At 40.4% G+C, this 19,815-nt stretch overlaps 1 protein-coding gene across 4 annotated transcripts in view; it reads right to left on the bottom strand.

Annotated features, from left to right (window-relative positions):
* Window positions 1-19,815, bottom strand: part of pcdh17 (protocadherin 17) — a 57,032-nt gene that overhangs the window by 27,676 nt on the left and 9,541 nt on the right. For 2 of the 4 annotated variants that reach the window (XM_018683778.2, XM_018683776.2), the window contains exons 3-4: window positions 5,745-5,803; window positions 5,102-5,271 (exon numbers count right to left, since the gene is read on the bottom strand). In XM_018683778.2, coding sequence (XP_018539294.1) covers window positions 5,102-5,271; window positions 5,745-5,803 — 229 coding nt within the window. Of the gene's footprint in view, window positions 1-5,101; window positions 5,275-5,744; window positions 5,804-19,815 lie in introns of all 4 variants that reach the window. The other 2 variants (XM_018683777.2, XM_018683775.2) reach the window with 1 other exon arrangement.

The raw sequence follows: 19,815 nt of genomic DNA, 5'->3' as shown, positions 1-19,815 counted from the left end.
TGTTTTGGCTGTGCCATGGCTACGTCACATCACCACTTTGGATACACTGCCCACTGGCAATGTTTCAGAAGAAGTGCGTCTTCAAGCAGCCTGACTTTCAGCAGCCAGATTTTGTGTTGCTTTGTTCATTTGTTTTTGGGATTCAGTTGTACTGTGTCTGAACTCTCTCGCTCTCTCTCTCTCTGTCTGTCTTTGTCTTTCTCTTTGTTTCAACTGAAAACTTCACATTATAAACAATAATTTACCACTAACAGAGAGCTCTCATAAAAATTCTTTGTTTTTAAAACAAAGAAAGACACAAACTCATCCATCAACTGGTAATAAACTATCACAGATAGATCGCAGATAACTGCAACAATCATCACTGTTTTTAAAGAGGTTTTCACACATTTCTCTTTCGAAAACTCTGAAACAACTTAAACTAATAAATCTTTAAAATGACCTGATAATAAACTAAATTGTCCAGGCAAAGTTTTGACTATAAAAGTACAATTGATCAGTCAATTGGTTTTCATACAGAAGACTTAAGGGAATAATAAATATAATTATCTACATATACATACATTATTAATTGCCACCATTGCAGCAAAAAATGACATACATGTCGACGATGAGTTCCTAACAGGAGCAGATCAGAAGCATTAAAATCATAATAAGTAACACACTTCCACCCACCCCCCCATGAAAAACGTGTCTGCATTTATCTGTCGATGAAATATGAATGATGTTGAATGGAATGCCCTTTTCCAACAGTCAGATAAAGGTTTATGGAAGGCCGAAGTGAGCAGGATAGAGGTTGCCATGGCTACAAGTGTGAAAAGGGCATCTGATCTGACTTCTGACCGGTCAATTAAACTTGGAATTGCTTTTTTTTTTTTTTCTTTTTTTTTTTAATCAAAGGTTCACTCATGACTTCAAATTAACTGTGGTGAATTAAAAAAAAAGAAAAAAGGAAAAGTATAATAATGCTAGAGTCTTAAGATCAAGACTGCCACAAGGGAAGATTGGTGAATATTTAAAGACAGAATCAAGTTTGAATATTTAGTTTTTCTGATTCACTCAACAAAACAACATATGAAGATAGAGTTTTCTCATGGTTTTACAGATGAATAAATCTAATGTTATGCCCTCTTCTTGCATGTAAGTGTCTCAATACCACTAGCAGGATTGTTTTGGCTACTGCATTCAGTTGAAATTGCTAATCATAATAATAATAGCGGTGAAATTCATCAGCCCCATGTCTAGAGGAATACATGAGCTCTTCTGGGCTGTCATGGTTCCCAGAAGCATATTCATATGAAACACTTACTGTAAGAGATCCTGTGATGTCGTTACATCAATAGGACTTCCATATTTGATATGACACATTCTGTGTCAGGTGTCAGTAATGTATTGTGGCTAAGATCACAACTTAAGCTGCAGAGGAGATGCCAATGATGGAGTAATTAGAAAACACTAAAGAGCTCTGCCATGGCTACAAAATCCTACTACATACTAGCTATTTAAATAGAAAATATTTTAATTATGAGACAAAAATATAATCCACATTGTGCCAAAATGTCACCAGAAACATCTTCAGTTCTCCCTCAAGCAAAGTTATCACTGACATCCTCAGCCCCATAAATTACTGAACACAGACAGAGGGGACAAACATCAGGTAAATATGGGGCTGGTGAGTAACAATTAAATATACTGCCAACATCATCATTTATTTGTGTACAGTATATATGTGTGATGTATATCATTGTTTGGGTGTGCATGTGCTAAGAGTTTGCATTTGTGAGAGCAACTGACAAAGCATGACGTTTCCCTTATTTAAGCTATTTACAAGCTGAGGGGTGATGTGGGGGTGGGGATTTCTATCACCCAGCCACAAATAACAGGGAAAAGTCAATTTTGTCGTCTTCTACAGTGCTGTCATAGGAACACATCTCATGCTGTCTCTCCTCACTGTATCCAAGCTGTCCTTGTAGTAGCACATCCCCCCTCCCACCTCCCACTTCCTCTGTCCCTCTCATGTCTCCCTTTTAAAACAAGGCAGGAGGCGGTTTGATTATCACACTCCAATTGTGGCTAATTAGGACAGGTCAGCTGGTACAGTCAAACAGTATCCGTCCCTCCACGCTCTTCCTCCTCCTCCTCTTCCATCATCCCTCTCTCTCCATTTCCTCGGACAGCCCTATCAGTGGGTACCATCTCCCTACACCACTGCCGCCTGTCTGTTCGTGATAGTGACTATGGCAGTCGTCTCCACAGAGGCGAGCGATGTGCTGCCAGCCACTCCGACGGAGCCAGACAAGCCGGTATCAGCGTCTGCTGCAGGCGCGTTGGAGCATCAATTAATTGCCGTTTAAAACTGGCAAAAAAATGCATTTGATATACTTAAGCTTAATTAATACATTGCTACCAATTTTGCAGGCCTAATTAATCAATTTGTGGGCTGGTCCCTGGTGCAAAGATGTCCAGATTATGCTGTCTGGAAAGAAACTGTACTAAACATCAGAGAAGAAGATGAATTACAAGCACGGAAATAGGGAGCTGTGTGTTTGTTCTACCAATCCCTATTACCAGAGGAGAGCATAAATAGTGAAATTGAGGGAAAAGAAGTGTAACAGGAGAAAAGGGATGGCAAAATCAGAAACAAAAACGAGAAAGACACAGTTGTGTATACACTGGGATACAATCTAGTGACTATAAAAGCTAAGAACTGAAACAGGACTGAGGATTGATTGGGACTTGAACTACATGCTTTGTGCACTTGTTCTGTTTATACTGAGCCAGTGAATGAGGCCGCAGTGTCCTGGCAGGCGAGCAGAGAGAGGTACAGAGAGTAATTGGGAGGGCTATGCTTGGAGAGGAACAGAGGACTTAAGATAGGATGAAGGAGGGAAGGGGGTGGGGGGCTAAGAAGTAGATGCTAAGTGCAGAGATGTGAAGAAAATAAGCCTGCAGGAAAACGACCCCAGGGACAATGACCAATGACAACCTACCATTTCATTTTTTCCATTTGATAATAGACATACCTGTGTGTACAGTACATGTGTGTATGTGTGTGCACAGGGAGCTTCAGATAGCGATATCGGAATGCAGCATGTTACACCATATTTCCTTTAGTAGCTCATGTTTCAGTTTTGTCTGTTCACTTTTTCTTTTTACCATGCCTCATTAATTAGCCATAAAATTACTATAATATATCACCTTTACATGAGTGGGTCTGCTTAAGATAAAGTAGCAGATGGGACTACTCTTGAGCTTACCAGGCACAAGGTGACCATCTTATGATTCATCTTTAACAGCAGGAGGACATAAAACAAAAAAGCAGACCTTTCTGTAGTTTGAGAGCTGGGTGGTCACATCATAATATTGTTATCTTATGTAAATATTAACTCAAAGTGAGACATAATTTGCTGCTTTTGAGCATTCAGATGGTATCTTTGGAACTTGATGAAGATGCACTGGAACACTGCCAGAGCGATGTTCACCACGCCTCACTCCTCATCACTGCTGTTGCACCATGCCTTGGCCTCCTGCCCCTGCACCTCCCCCACAGCTTAGCTAGGCCCACATGTTATTGGCTAAACACAGCCAGCTGCAGCCAGTTAACTGTCTAATCTCACATCAATCGATTTCCCCAAACAAGGATAGGTGGAGAAGTGGAATGAAAGTCATGGAAGCAGGGGTGAACACACAGAGGAGGGTGAGAATAAATGCGAGGGCAGGGATGAGTAGGAAACAGGCAGAGGCAGGTTACAGCCTTTCACTGAGTTTCCAGCACCACTGGGCCTGAGTGTGTGTGTGTGTGTGTGTGTGTATCTGTGTGCAGGTGCGACAGTCTCTTGTCTGAGACTGTCAAAAAGAAGCTGATCGAAGATAACACACCGGAAGCTGGATGGACAGGCTGTGGTTGGCAGCTACTATAGCAGTACATATCCAAAAAACAATGTTGTATCAGGACAGCTCTTACTGACTGCTACTGCCCAACCCACTCTTAGCTCCTTTTGTCACATGTGTTGTGTGTATAAATGTGATTCTTTCAGTCCCTCATGGACAATTAAATGGGAACATTTTCAAAATGAGAAACATATGGAGCTTTTTAATTGGCCAATTTCTCTTGCCAACGTGTGTGGCTTTTTTTCATTCTAAAAACCAATGAAAAGGAAAAAAAAAGCTATCTACTCAGACATGCATATTGCAGCACAGAGTGTTGCACAAATTGTCATTGTCCTTCCACAAGGAGTAAAACAGCCCTTCTGTTCCCTGGATTAATAGCATCATTACAAAGAATCCATGTTCAGTGTACGGCACTGTACTTCTGGATTCAGTCAGTGAGATACATACAACTCACTGTAGAGACTTTAGTGAATTTGTATTTCTGTGGGAATATCTGTTTTGCCAAGCAGGTAATGGCCCACACCAAGGTACATGACTGGTTGAAGCAGCAATGAGAAATTTACCATATCTCCTGTCCCATTGCTTCTCTCTATACCTAAGTATAATCTTGGCTTTCTTGCCTCCCCTGACCCTGCACTAATCATGCAAGGTGGCTAGGGTAAGGAGGACGGCAACAACTCATATCTGGGGAGTTATTGTTCTACACATGTCATGTGTAATCTGCCCGACCCACAGCGCTTAGAATAATTATTCATATTTAATCACCACACTACGAAGCTACATCGCCTGCCGCTCACTAAGTCATTTTCCATGTTCCATTATCAAAGTTTCAGAGACGGGTGCTCAGGGAAGGGGGACTAAATGGAGAGGCTGAAGTAGTTGGGCTTATAAAAACATAATGGGCTTGTCTGCTTTGATAAACTGAGGACGTGCATAGAATGCACACTCACTCACACCCTCAAATACACACACACACACATACCACACACACATTAAATGAGAAAAGTGCAGAGAACAAAGTAGGGGAGAACAAAGTAGCCAAGTATAAGTTCAGATTGTGAGCGTTCAGGCAAGTCAAGAGCTCAATCGTTAATACAAATAACTGCAGCACAGAAAAACAGATTGATAGTCATTTGGTTCAAGTGTGTTTGGCTGCTTGCGCGGCATCTTTCATTTCTCATGCAGTCAAATTTGCCAATGAAGGGCTCACCTTGCTCCAAAGGTGGCGGTTTCACGCCTGTAGCCTTCAACTTGAGCGCTTCTTTTGCAGACATATCACAGCAGGAGCCTTTGTTGGTGTCCTGGTCGCTGTCAGCCTGGTCGCTGTCACCATGACCGCTGTCTCTGAGGCTTGCTCGCTCTGGGTCTTTGAATGTTGAACTACTAAACAAATGAATAAAAAAAGAAAAGGAGTATTAGTACACAGTGCAGGGAAGAGACATTGTGGAGGCTTTTTATTTTTTATTTTTTACCCTCAGTGGAGGTTTAGAGACAGAGTGAAACATTGATGAGCATCCCTGAATGCTTAAATAAAACAAGAAAAAATATAATAATAGGATTGAGGATATAATAAAATGCTTCTAACACCTGCAGTACTGTCTGCTAAAAGAGACTAAAGACGAAACAAAAAAAGAGAGCATCTTGTGTGTGATGTTATTTTATGTATTATAGAAAATACTGTTAGTGACCACTTTTAAACCTAATTAAATGTACATGCCCTTCCTCTTCCTGCTACGACTCAGTACATTTAATTGTCAGTTTAGTTACCGTTAGTGTAGTACTGTGCTGGGACTATTGGAGAAAAGAAAACAAAGGTCTGAAATGTAGTGACGGTTATAGATCCAAGCTCTTACCTTTGAACAAACTGTTGTCTGCTACCCATATAATTAGGCTCAGTGGGGAAATTGTCCGTCTGTGGAGAGGAGAGAGGGAAAAAAGTATGTAGTGGGTTCTACAGAGATGAGTCCTGCTGTGAAACAAGATCTCCTTGTGACATATGATTAATTATGCAGAAAAAAAATAAGGTAGAGGACAGAGTAGGGGAAGTAGAATGCCTGGGATGCAGGTTCTATATCGTTTGGGTTTGAGCATGTCATTATACACATCAAACAGGCTGATTAGCCATTTGCGAATAAACTGCAAAGCGGAACATCAAATCTGTCAGCCAGAATATAATCAATAACTGCTAGGACAATAGTCTTAGCACAGGAAACTTTGCAGCAATTGTGTTGAAGTGTCAACTAAACATCTAGTAACCAAATTACTTTAACAGATGTGAAAAAATGTAAATGTAATTTACTACTTCCTTTCACAGCATTTCTGTGAGAAACGATTGACTTTCTGAGCCTCAACACTTTTTTTTCACACAGAGAGAAACTGTTTCTGTGGAACTAGGGTTTGTATGTGTTGAGCTATGTGGTGTTTATTTGTTATTGGGCTACCTGATCATACACAGGGGGCTTCATTCTATGTGGATCGATAGAGAAAGCACACGCTTGTGTACACATATACACACAAAGACACACTAATACAGTAAAGTCTTACATACAGGGACACAAAGAAACACTATGGCATGTATGACAAAATACAGAAGTATAATGGAATACGGGTACAACCATATATTTCATAACCTGTATAAGCACCCCTCAATCCTCTGCACTGCATGCAGCAGTGCATTATAGACTGGATCAATCATACTGGCACTGGAAAGTACTCTGTCTCTCTCCGAGTCTGTCTGTCTGTCTCTCTCTCTCTCTCTCTCTCTCTTTTCTTAATTATATCAAAGTACAGTATATGGGGGGTTTTAATCATCAATCAATTCAATCAATTGAGATAAAAGGTCACAAAGATCCCAATGTGCTCTATGGCATCTACAGAAATACCTGTCAACCTTAATAATGATAATGAAAACACTAAATGTAAAAGCAATCAAATGTATAGACTCCACTGTAAGCCATGCAGAACGCAGGAAGAAACTAATGTGTTTATATTTCGTTAAAATTATTACAGGAATATCTCAAAGTCTCTGTTATGTAGAAGAGGGAAGGGTGGAAACAAAACACCTTCGGGAGAAATAGCTTTTCGTACTGTGTTAGTGGTATTCATCACAGTAACACAAATAATTACCCTACGTAGTGCACAACTCTCTGTCTTGAATTGAGCGCAGTAAAATGTCATGTTTAGTGAGTAATGTCTCCTTGTGCCAGGGTTTTTCACATGCACAGCTTGACTCACAGTCGATAGAGTATTTCAATGTCATCCGTGCTCTGCGGTGGCTCAGTATGAAAAAAGGTGTGTGAAGGTCAGACAGGCCACCTCAGTACTTTGACCTTCCATGCTTTTGCCAACACCTTTATCTCTACCTAAACATTCTATTCCACCTCAGCCTTCACCAAGATTAAAAGAAAACATCCACAGAATATATCAAAGGCTGGAATCTGACCACAGAGTAAGGAGAAGAATGAATGTTTGAAATCGTTTGGCATTGAAATGATAACAGCCTGAGTTTTTCAAAAAAGGGGAGATGGAAGTCTTTATATTGATGTGCCCCTTCTGTACTTTTATGATCAGGGACTCATCCTTGGACATGCCTTTCAATCATCTCAGCTCTGTTAGCACTGAATGTGATCAGGATAAAAGGACATTAACAGACAGAGATTTTCCTAAATTGTTATATGGTTTAATTTACTTTCCACAGCTGTGCACATTTAAATGATAGCCTCGTGTGCAGAACATTTTTCTAAATTAACATAGAATAAATCTTTTGTTACACACTGTAATGCTTACCATTGAATACATCAACTTAAAATGGCAATGGTCAACTATGCCTATGATAGTGTGTTAAATGGAAATAAACCATTGAATCCTAGTTTTTTCTTACTAAAAAGGGGGGAAAACGCATGTCAAACTTAAATGAGCACAAGCTCTACATCCCTCCACCACCTACCCCTCTTACAAACCAATAAAAAGCACATTACACCACTTCATAGAAACCTCTTTCCTGCCAATTAAGAGTCCAGGCTGATCTTAAACCTCCATCTCTTCCTGTCTGTATATACTGCCCAGCCCTTTCACTACAATGGGCTACTTTCCAATTAATGGATCGATAACGGCCAGTATGAGCCGCTTTGTACTTAGCCAGTCAGAGCCCACAATGAATACTGGATATTTTTTTTGTGGGGGGGGGTGATAAATACTGGCTAGATGGCAAGTAGTTTTATTACAAGTATTATTAGACACTCTACTCTACAGTACATAAATTCATTTAGCATTGCAAGTATCATTGAGGATTTCATGTTGCATGCTTGTACTTCTTGCCATCTAATTTCCCCTTGTGGAGTTTCTTGAAATGAACTGAACTGAACAAAAGTGAACTGAATTGAACTGAGCCAAACTGCAGCATCACTTTATTTGGCCTTTAAGGTTTCAAAATATGACTTGCTTATTAACCTAAAATATGAGTCTTTGACCTTAAACGTTTCAGAGGAGCACTGAACCTACTGAATGCAAGATGAATCCAGAGGGTCTGGGTCAGTGTGCATTGTGTAGATTTCAGCAGAGGTTAGGTTTGGTTGGTAGTGTGGATGAGAATTGCAAAAGCATGTTGTTGAATTGTACTGAATGATGTGTTGTATCTAGTCCATGCAGCAAGGCCACAAAGGTCAGAGAGATACTGAGCACAGTGAGGCTGAGTAAGTGTAAAAAGCTGCACTCTATTCTGTATTCCCATTGAGGCCCTAAGACTGACCGAGCAGACAGCAGGCCGATTGAGACAAATGGGACGAGCATATTGGAGTGCTATTCTACTCTCAGGTCTTGTTGGTGCATTTTGGGGCACTGTTCATTTCTACGGGGCTATGTTTGTGTGTATCTGACTCTGTGTGTGTGTGTGTGTGTGGGTTTGATATCTTAGGTAGGGGTGGTGAACGAGGACAAATTGCAGCTTCTCTTTCACACATCATTGGACAGCTCTCTCTTATTCACAGAAACGAGAGTACACCCCCTCCCTCTACCTACTCTGATAGGTATGATACATGCATTTGTCCTTTACTGTCTTCCAAAAACAAACATACTACTCACTCTGCGTGTGCCCATGTGAGTGTGCAAGTTTCTTTGTGTCAGAAGGTGTGAGCGGTCCCTAATCCACCATAACCTTGTTGGTAAGCCAAAAAGATCTGGATGCAGCTTTTAATTTGATGAACCATATCTCTGTTGTGTGCATTTTTGTGTGTGTGACTTTACCACCAAGGGAACTCTAGTTTACTAGTCTTGGAAAACTGTCAAAGTAGCTCAGCAACAGCCAAATAGGAAGAGTGGGTAAAGGATATAACAGAAAAAAAATGCAGGTTAGAAGAAAGAAAAACCTAGCAGTGAAGGGGGATGCAGCAAAAGCAGGGATTAAAGATGAAGACAGAGAAAGGGGAGCAAAACAGCCAAGTGAGAGGATGACAAAGAAAGTAAGGAAAAGGCGGTGGGGAAACTAAACAATAATTAGACTGTATTGATTACCTAGTGGCTGAGGAGCAATTGTAAGTGATCAAATCTAATTGGCTGGACCTATATATCTTCCTGGAGATAGCAGACCAATCAATCAATGGGCTTAAGTGAACTTAAAGCCATCACAGTCTACTGCCTGCTAAATATCTTCCACTATCTTCCAAATAACTTTGGAGAGGTCTGGTCCAAATGAAATTTAGACAAGTAAGGAGGTGCCACTGATGCTGGTAAATGGAGACCAAATAGATTTCAACCAGTCCAGATAAACACCTTGCTAATAATTCTGGACAGTACTTAATCATAAGGGAGTCTTGGAGTTAGAGACTAATGAACACCATACTGATATGGGTTAGGACCTCCCTTTGCAACCCTGTGATAGACTGGCAACCTGTCCAGGATGTACCCTAATGTAAGGTGGGATTGGCTCCAGCCTCCCTGCAACCCTAAAAGCATAAGCATTCTAGATAATGGATGGATGGATTGCCTCCCTTTTCTCCCAAAACAGCCACAATTCTTGGTGGCATGGATTTCACAAGATCTTGGGAACAGTCCTTTGAGATTCTGGTCCATGTTGACATAATTGCATCACATAATTTCTGCATATTTGTCAGCTGCAAATTTATACTGCAAGTCTCCTGTTTTACTGCATCCCAGCTGGATTCAAATCTGGTGTCTGGGGAGGTTACTAAAGTACACTGGACACACTGTCGCATTCACAAAAACAGTTTGAGACTTCTGCTTTGTGACATCATGCTGCACGTTGTCATTAGAAATGGTAAATTGCGACCATCCCTCTGTGGGATTCATGCTGTTGGCATTAAATTCTGTCCCTGCTGCCTCAGCAGAAACTGAGACTCATCAGACCAGGCTGCGTTTTTCCAGTCTTCAGCTGTCCAGTTTTGTTGAGCCTGTGCCCACTGCCACCTCAGATTTCTGGTCTTGGCTGACAGAAGTGGAACCTGATGTGGACTTCTGCTGCTGTAGCCTATCCACCTCAATGTTCAATGTGTTGTGCATTCTGAGATAGTTTTCTCCTCACGACAGCGATAAAGAGTGATAATCAATGCTACGGTAGCATTTCTATCAGCTACAACCACAGGAGTCATTCTCCTCTAACCTCTCATCAACATGGCCTTTCAGTCTTCAGAACTGCCGCTCACTGGACCATACTGAGTGAACTCTAGAGACTGTTGCAGAAGTGATGTTATGATCAAAGTTACTGAGATCACATTATTTTCCCATTTTTTTGGTGTCAACATTAACTGAATCTCCTGATCTGTATCTGCGTGATTTTATACACTGCATTGCTGTCACCTAATTGGTTGATAGGATAATTGCATGAATAAGCAGGTGTTCAGGTGTTCCTGATAAAGTGTTGGTGAGTGTAGTTTATGTAGTGCAGATAAGTTATGCAGCCTGGTCATATGCAGTTAAAGTATTTCAGAATGCTTACTCCATATTTATAACTGTTTCTCCATGAAAAAAGACCATTCCTTTTGTCATTTTGATGGTGTGCTGCACATGGACCCTGAGTCTTTTTTTCCATTTCCTATAATAACAATAATAATAAAAATACCATTGGTCTGGATTGTCTATGGAGATTCTTAGTCATCCAGGTCATGGTTACCGAAGAGTGGTTGAATCAAGGACAACTGGACTTGGTTGTAGATACATGAATAAGAATTTAAACTCTTTGAAGTCCAGTTGTCCTTGATTCAACTCAATCGCAACTGTGAACAAATGCAGCTGTATAAATGACATGAGGAGAGGCTGAAATTGAGCATGCATGCTCAGCAAAACCCTGCATGAAATTAAGAAAAATACTAAAAAGGTTTCTTTTTGCAATGCAGAGAATCACCAATAAGGGAGCACTCACTGCGTCTGCTGGATTATTCATCTGAACCACTCAGCTTCTACTGTGCTTCTTTTACTCTGCTAGTTTCACCTGGAGATCTTACAGTCTTTCTCCTTTTTATTTACAATTTGACAGCAGGAATTATAGCCCGCAAGCCAATTTACTGTTTTTCGAAATAAATTAGAAGACATTCTGTGTTTTCCTTTTCCAGTTATATGAGCCCTGACCCTGCATACTCAACTTTGAGTTTTGCGTCGTTAAAACCCTCATTATCTGTTGAGATTCTGTTGCTAGGTATCTATAGTTGCAGTCCTGACTGACTTCATATGTTCTGTGCTGGTCAGACCACAACAGCAGGAGTTTTGTCACATGCATTAACTGTGTTGATTTTCCTCAAAACTACAAAGTTTGTCACAGAATGGAAGGTTACCCTAACTGCCACATGAATGAGTTAGCTGACCTCCCATTTGACTTATGTTTTAAGCTCTGGGTTTGTTTGATATAAGGCAGTGTAAACCCTAAACAGACCTGATGCATGTACAATAATACATCTTTTTCTGGAATTATTTATTTACTCATTTTCGACAGGAAAGGACTATTTCAGAAATGTCTACAGGAAAGGAGGGAAATACCTCAGTAAAGCAAGAAAACATGCTGAGAAATTAGTGCTAGAGTAACAATAATATATCACTGGAGACTGTATCAGAATATATTGATTATTCGTCCCACTCGTAGTGATCAGTCATTTAAAGTGTGTTTCTTCCTGACAGTCTCCCCTCTCTTCCCTGCCTGTAATTGTACTAAACTCCACTTCAGTACCACAAATCGAATACAACTCAAGCTGAATAAAGTCGCCCACATCTACATGTGTTAGTGTTGCCACTGCTTTGAAATATTGTGACTGTGTTTTTTATAGAACTACTATGGGGCTTTTTGTAAAATTGCTGGTTTATTATGAAGCTGGTGACTCAGGCAGCTTTAATCCAACTCAATAGTCTCATCTTGTTAATCACAGTCTGCCACAATTCATAATTCATAACATAACTACATTCCTTTTCATTTTTTGTGGTCATGTTCATTTAGTGGGGAATGGGGCTTTTTTCTCTCACTAAGTAGGACTAAGTAGCACTTTGGAGGCTTTTCTATACAGTTACATAAACAGCATGACCTCTCACTGCTCAACAGCAAAGGCACAATATTCATAATTAATATTCAACCACTCACATTGATTGCCTATTATTTTGGTTGTCCATACAGTGTCATTAGAGATCCGTATTAGTAGCCCTGTGAAAAGTATCAAGTTGTCTCAGTAGTAACTTTTTAAAAGTCACCCGCAGTCTCAAAAATCATCGATAGGTGAAAAGGAAAAAGAAAGACATAGAAGAAGGGGTGCACAAGGTGGAGGGAGATGAAACAAAAATTACTTCAAAGCTGATTTCCTTCAACCTGTGTGGTTACTACTACTTTATTATTCCTTTTGAGGAGGAGCCCAAGAGCAACGATAGTTATAATTTTCCCTTCTGTCTACAAATGATTACTTTAGTCACATTTCTAAGGAAGTGTCCTTATGTACAAATGGGATAACTGCATTTGCCTTTAAGAGTAACAGCTCTGAAACAGTGTGCTTTGTTTCAGTATTCTAAGAACTGCTTTTGTATCGCACATTCATCCTTCGTAATAATGTTTGTCATTTAATTTTGGAGAATAAATTACTTTAAAAGAGCATGAAAAGAAAACTCTAAGGGATAAACAGACCCCAAATCTGAGAAATGGTCAACAAAGCGTTGTTAAAGTCTATTCTTGAGCCTGTCATTATCATCTTGAGAGTCAACTCGCGTAGAAAATAATAAAATGCAAACCTTCTGAGAGTGCACATCCTTGAACTTGTTTTTCTCTCTATCGCTTATACACACACAAACGCACACGCACACACACACACACACAATACCATTACAGGTGCTGGAGATCTTACAGTCTAGCCTATTTTATGATGCATGAAAATCAAATGATGGGCTAAACTAAATCCAGCATAAACAAAATGGCTCAGAAGGCTTGTCTTAATAAGCATATAGTAATACAGAATAATCTGTTTACCACAAATTACAAAAAATATATAATAATTTGTCTTTTAACTTCTATGCATGTAATTGATTTATTAATGGAATGATTAAGCTATTATTGAATGATTCATTCTTATCTAACTAAAAAGAACATTACCCATAACCGTTATGATGTTGACCAATATGCCCTCGGGTAAAGATTACAATAAGCTGACACACTGGAAACACACAACAGAGGCTCTATACCACAGCAAACTGTCAACATCTCTTTTTCCGCTAAATGGAAGAAAATAAAACCAATTTGACTGTGACCTATTTTACAATGCACCTGTAGTCTGAAATCAAACAAACTGAATTCAAGATGAGCATTTCAGTCAAGGAACCCATACCCATTAGAAGAGCAGATTGATTTAAGCATATTTTCATCTGGATGGTGAGAAAATGCAAAAGATCTGCTGGTTATATGCAACAATCCCCCACACCAAGTAAACGTTTGAGGCATCTAGTGGTTAGATGTTTGTTTCAAGGCTGTTTTTATTTTTTATTTTATTTTTATTATATGACAATTTTGTATTTACCACAAGTAGTAGTAATGAGGTGCAAGTGGCCTCAGAAGCTTCACTACGCCAGTCACCACCAGTGAGAAATACATTGGCTATTGCCAGTTGAAGTGCCATATCTCCAAACCATGCTATAGAGTTTTAGTGCTGCAAATGATATCTTCACGATCTGATTTTTGCATTGGATTTTTGAAATATCATCTCTTCACATGTTTTTCATCAAACAACATATTAAAATGACTCATCTGTTGTTTTTTATTACATAAAAACAATAAGTAATGCAATGTAGCAATAATCCCTAAAAATACATTATTGTAAATTCATACCACCTGTTCACCAGCTGCTGTTACACTTGATGAGTGGCATTGGCACAAGTTCTATAACAAGCTGCAAACTAAATTCAAATGGAGTGAATTCATATGACTCACCCTGGGGTTTTGAAACTTAGTGAAAGGTCTGCCATAATCCTCTGCTACCAGACCAGGGACTTGGTGTCCATGTGTGTGTGTATTTCCCAGTGAAGTAATACACTCATGACCTAGTGAGTTAGATTGTCTCTTGAATCTACTGTCTTTCACTCCAAAAAAGCTGAACTCCTTCCAGCAGACTATTCCTGTGGTGGAGCGCAGCACACATGTATAATTTATTGACATAAACATACATGAATGAACTGGTGTCTGAAATTCTGAGTGTTATTCCTGAACCATTATTATAAGGTGCAGTCACACCTGTGTGCAGTGCAATATAATGAGGCAGTCTGTTAAGGCGTTGGCAGTCTACACTTCAACAGACAGAGATAAAAAATTATTAAAAAGTAACTGGGCATGAAAGTTAAAGAAAAAAACTTTTTTCACAGTCTACTAAACAAATAGAGTTTGACCAGAACAGGTTGCGACCCCACTCCTCATTCTAATCTTTTGCAAGAATTACAGATCTTGTTATATTTTCAGTTGTCTTCTGCAATATTACCTCTGTATGTCTGCAGTTTTTACTTAGTATTCCTTTTAAAGGTTCAACTGACAACAACTCAGCAGCCAATTCAGTCTCAGCTGCCATCTCTGAAGCCAGCTCAGAGGAAACCTTTCTGCTCTGAAGAGGAGGGGCAACACAAGACAGTGCGTTTGTACTCCTATCAACACAAACCACATCTGTGGCAGTTTAGCCCCAGGAGTAAATGATAAATGTTGCTTTTGGCATAGATATTTATTCCAACACACACAAAACCCCTAACACAGCAGTTTGCCAGCTATCCTAAAATAGCAGCATTGTTTTCCCCTCTCTACTTGAGACATTTCGTGTGAAGACACATTTAACCAGCAGGTCTGTGTATACGTACAGCTGGGACCTGATTATTGATAAAGGGAAAATGTGTAAACTTTGAGGGGCAAAAAAGTGAAAGTGGAGAGACGGGATTTAACTTGATGTTAAATGATTTATAAGCCTTTGAAACTATGAGGAAAGCAGTAAAAGAAAAAAAATAGGTGCAGTATGTGATCTTGGTGTGTAAGCCACTAATCATTCAGTTCTTGCTCGTCAATAGTTACAACAGCTTTGCCGTTAACTGAAGTCTTGAGTCAGCACTGACCTTGCTTCACCCTCATTAGTCCAAAGCTAACTCAGCCCAAAAAAAAAGAGCTGTTGCAGAGGTTACAGGCCTATCATACTGTACACATGAAGATGGGCATACATGCATACATAAAAAGCACACATGTACAATAAGCCTACAAACAACACTCTAAAGCAATAGCTCTGACAGCTTCATAAATATGCTTATTCACTTTCCACATGCCACTCATGTCTGCAATCTAAAAATGACCTCGTGATATTGACAGGACTCCTGAAAATTTCAGCTTCCGGCCACGAAATGTTTAGAAACATAACTCCACATATAGCCAAAACTTGTTGCTTTCACTTACGGTGTTTAAACAAACATATAGTAAATTGACTGGAAACCTTAAAGGATGCTGACAGGCAGATTTTGTTACCTTTAGACAGAGCCAGACTAGCTGCTTCCAGTCCTTGTGCTAAGCTAAGCTAACCAGGTGCTCTACACAAGAAGCAGGGAATGATATAAACCTTCTCATCTAACTTTTAACAAGAAAGCAAATAAGCACTGAAGAAAAGTCTCTATGCTTCAGTGTGTTGAGTAATATCTGAATAAGAACTCATAATTTACCAAGCTGGCATTTCACTTGTGTGGAGTCTTCAGTATTAAAATTAAAGGCACTCAACTAGTTTCCAGGCTGATAAAAGCACACCTTTAACTATGGTTTCAAAATGATATTACAAAACCCTGTCATCCAGTGTCCATGTATCAAATCACTAAAGAAAAAAGTATTTTATGATCTAGTGCTAAAACAAACCATCCACAAAATGTTGTCTAGTTTGCAGGTTAAAACGACAGAAGCTGGGAGCTTGTGAACAAAAACATTAAAGAACAAAATTATTCCATTTGAATTGATGGAGGAAGAGTTGTTCCGTAGATGAAAGGATTTTAGATATTTCCCCAAAGCCCAGAACCAAGGCCAGACACAGATATATAAACACAAAAATATGCACACACACATATGTCTAATATCAATACATGCATAAGTGCACATACACACACCTGGGTTCTCCCCCTCTGCCTCTCTATTCACACACACACACAGCAGATGGACTATGTGCAGTTTCACTCCAAGGTGACCTATCTACTGTATATGTATCAGGTCAGTGGTGATGAGGTATAAGAGGAAAGGAGGGGATGAGAGAGGGAGGAATGAACAACAGGAAGGATACTGTCCATACACCTGGGTAAAAACTGACAGAAAAGGCTTTAGGATAATGCCCTGTTGTCAAAGTGTTGGATGCCAGTTTCTCTCAGTCTCTTTTAAGTGTGTCTATGGTGCATTAAGAATCTGTCAGAGCAGCTTTAGCATTAATCAGCTAGCCCACAGAAGAAACAATCACACATAATCTCAAGCTCTAAACCCTGCTGACCTTCTCTTCAAATGCAAAGATAAACTCCCCTTCAAACCTCAGTCAGTTAGAGACACACAGACACACACACACACACACACACACACACACACACAGGCCCAGGCTCCAGCGCTGGTAATTTTTATTCCCTCTCTTCCCGTTCTCCCCGCTCTCCCTCTCCTTCCCCTGCCGTCTATCTGATTGGTTCCTCCCACAGCAGCACCCATGTCTCTCCACCTGGGAGTACATCGACTCAGCATGTCAACGTGACCTCAAAGAGGACGCAATTCAGACAGCGTGTGTGGGGAGAGGGGCTGTTTTACCCCATCAATCTGGCTAGAGGGGAGGAGAGGAGAGGAGAGGAGAGGAGAGGAGAAGAGAGGAAAGGAGAAGAGAGGAAAGGAGAGGAGAGGAGAGATGGCAGGAAAAGGGAAAAGAGAGAGGAGCAGAATACACAAGTTCCATTCATCATCTCAGCAGTGTTGAGAGTGTATAAATAGCAAGATCTGTTCAGAGTTATCATTGAGCCAACGCTTCCATCGTGGTACTTCATTTATTAAGACTGTGAGCAGATCAATACAGCAGACATATACACTCTGCACTGTTGACAAGATAATCTCATCATTATGAATTTGGCTTGGGTCGTCAGTAACATGAGCAATTGCAATGCTTATCTGAGATGACAAGAGCAGGGAGAAAGAGAGGGAATCCGAAAAGGAAAAGAGTCTGAATGAGAGCAGGGAAAGTGAGGAAGAGAGAGAGCAAGCGCTAGTTTTTTTTTTTAACACTAAACAATGCTCAGAGCAATAGATAATGAAATACAGTATTTCAGTACCAAACAGAGCAAAAATTAATAAGAAACGGAGCAAACCAGCAATCGATGTGAATGCTAAAGGCCCCAAAAAGATTTCTCCTCTAAGACATAAACCCAGTAAGGAGCCAATTGAGTACATCTGTGTAGTACAATAGAAAAAGATGAGACCGGCCAAATATACCATTTTCAATATGCCATTAGCGCTCGGCGCCGCCCCAGCTACCCTGAAGAGCAGACACAGTCAAATGTTTGACGACAAATCTTGTGTGCCCACCACTTAGCCGGGTTTTTTGTTTAGGCAATAACATCTGAGAGTGCCGTCTCATTCGCCTCTGTTGCCACAAACACATAACAGCCACTGCAAAAACACAGTGGCTGTCAATTCCCCTCAGACTCACACAGGGCTTTAGACATGGGAGTCAGATTTCAAACTGTGCTACAGATATGAGCGGGAACAGAAGAGACAGTGGGATCTCTCCTATTAGAGTGTTGGACTTTCTCAGACACACTCATACTGCACACACAAACATGCAAACATCACAGCCAGGATTACTCAGAGTAGAAAAATATTCCTCAAACTGCATAGCAAATCGTTGTTTCCGGATTTGGCGTTTGTAATATACTCCTGTGGTTGTATGAGGAGAAAAAAAGGCTGTTTTATTGCGGGTTGTTTTGATGTGTAGTTAGGTGAAATTAAAGCAAATGAGATGGCATTCATGTTATATCCTTCCAATCAATTAATCACATTACTGATGAAGCTGAAGAAGTGCTGAACTGTAGAAGGCAAGGACAAGGAGAGAGAGATTCAGGGAGAGAGGGATAAATCATTCCTCTTATACTAATGAGATAGAAGGTGAGAACAGATTCACATAACTCATTCTTTGAGCTGTGTGTTGTTTCTACAGCACATGCCTAGGGGGCACAGTGAAGGAAGATGTGGCAGAAATAAAAGCTCTCTCAGGTTGGACCGGTGCCAAGACACAGAGCGAGTTCCACTTTGTTTGACTTTGAAAGTGTTTGATTTACAGCAAGGAGACCCAGCTGCTGGCAGTTTAAAGAATACATCGCCATGCCATGTACGCCTATGTAGCCCCTCTATGCACCATGCATCTCAGTGCACATTACTGTGAGGTCACTCCTATCTATACCCATCTATTGCTGCAGCTCCAGCACCCTGCTGCTCCAGACGTTAAATCTAAAGACTCCAGGAGGGATCTAAAAGCCCTCAGGGGGCAGGCGGCCCCTTCAGGGAAGCCCATTCCAATCTGAGGGAACCAGCAAGACCGGTACTCCAGAGCACAGCTGGTGGTAGCACTGGTGCATGTGTGCACATACATACACACACACACACACACACACACACACACACACACAGACACATGGCAGCTGAATTTTAGATTCCTCCACTGTGATGGTTATGTTTTGTTCTCTTGTTTTTGTGACCTCTGTTGATGCTAGGTCAGCTCCTTGTGCCTGAGTTGTTTGAGCACAATGCCAGCAGCACAGAAGTAAATGTTTCAGAATCTACTGGGGGTATGCACTTTTTTGTCACAATCCTCCTCTTTCCTCAAATAATAGAGCATGTACTGAAGGATTTGATATTAAAAAGAAAACGCGAGACACTTAAAGGATCATCAGGTAGGGACCGCTCATATCCAGCTGGTGTGGGCGTGCACTCAATGCAGCAAAAATATGGGCAACTCATAGTATCAGCAAGGTCAGGAAAACAAGAAACACTGTCACACAAGAAAATAGATACAGTAAACAAAAATGACTGGCAACAAAAGCAACAGCAGTCATGGTCTCAGTAGCCTTGTAACACCAGAACTAAAAAGTAATTACTAAGTCAGATAGAACTAGATCTGAAGCCACTTAAAATACCAGTCTGCCTGTGGGAGGTAAACCAAGCTAAATGACGGCACTTGCTACTCAACAGAATGACATGACAAAATGACAAGATGTTTGAAGCTTCAGCATCAGCAAATTAGGCAGGAGTCCTGACCATCCACTTCCCCTTCATTTATCTTACACACACACACACAAATACACAATAAGTCAAGAGTGAATGCCCACTGACAATCCACAGTCTTATTATCGTGCCCATGTCATCTCCAATAGACTGCTTCCTATTGAACCAAGCAAATTGGTTTAATGTGTCCGGCCAATCTGACCATCAAAGAG

Source organism: Lates calcarifer, linkage group LG2 (genome assembly GCF_001640805.2).
Source record: "Lates calcarifer isolate ASB-BC8 linkage group LG2, TLL_Latcal_v3, whole genome shotgun sequence".
NCBI classification, from domain to species: Eukaryota; Metazoa; Chordata; class Actinopteri; family Centropomidae; genus Lates; species Lates calcarifer.
The sequence above is the reverse complement of the archived record's forward strand: the minus strand, read 5'-3'. Positions and strand labels throughout refer to the sequence as shown.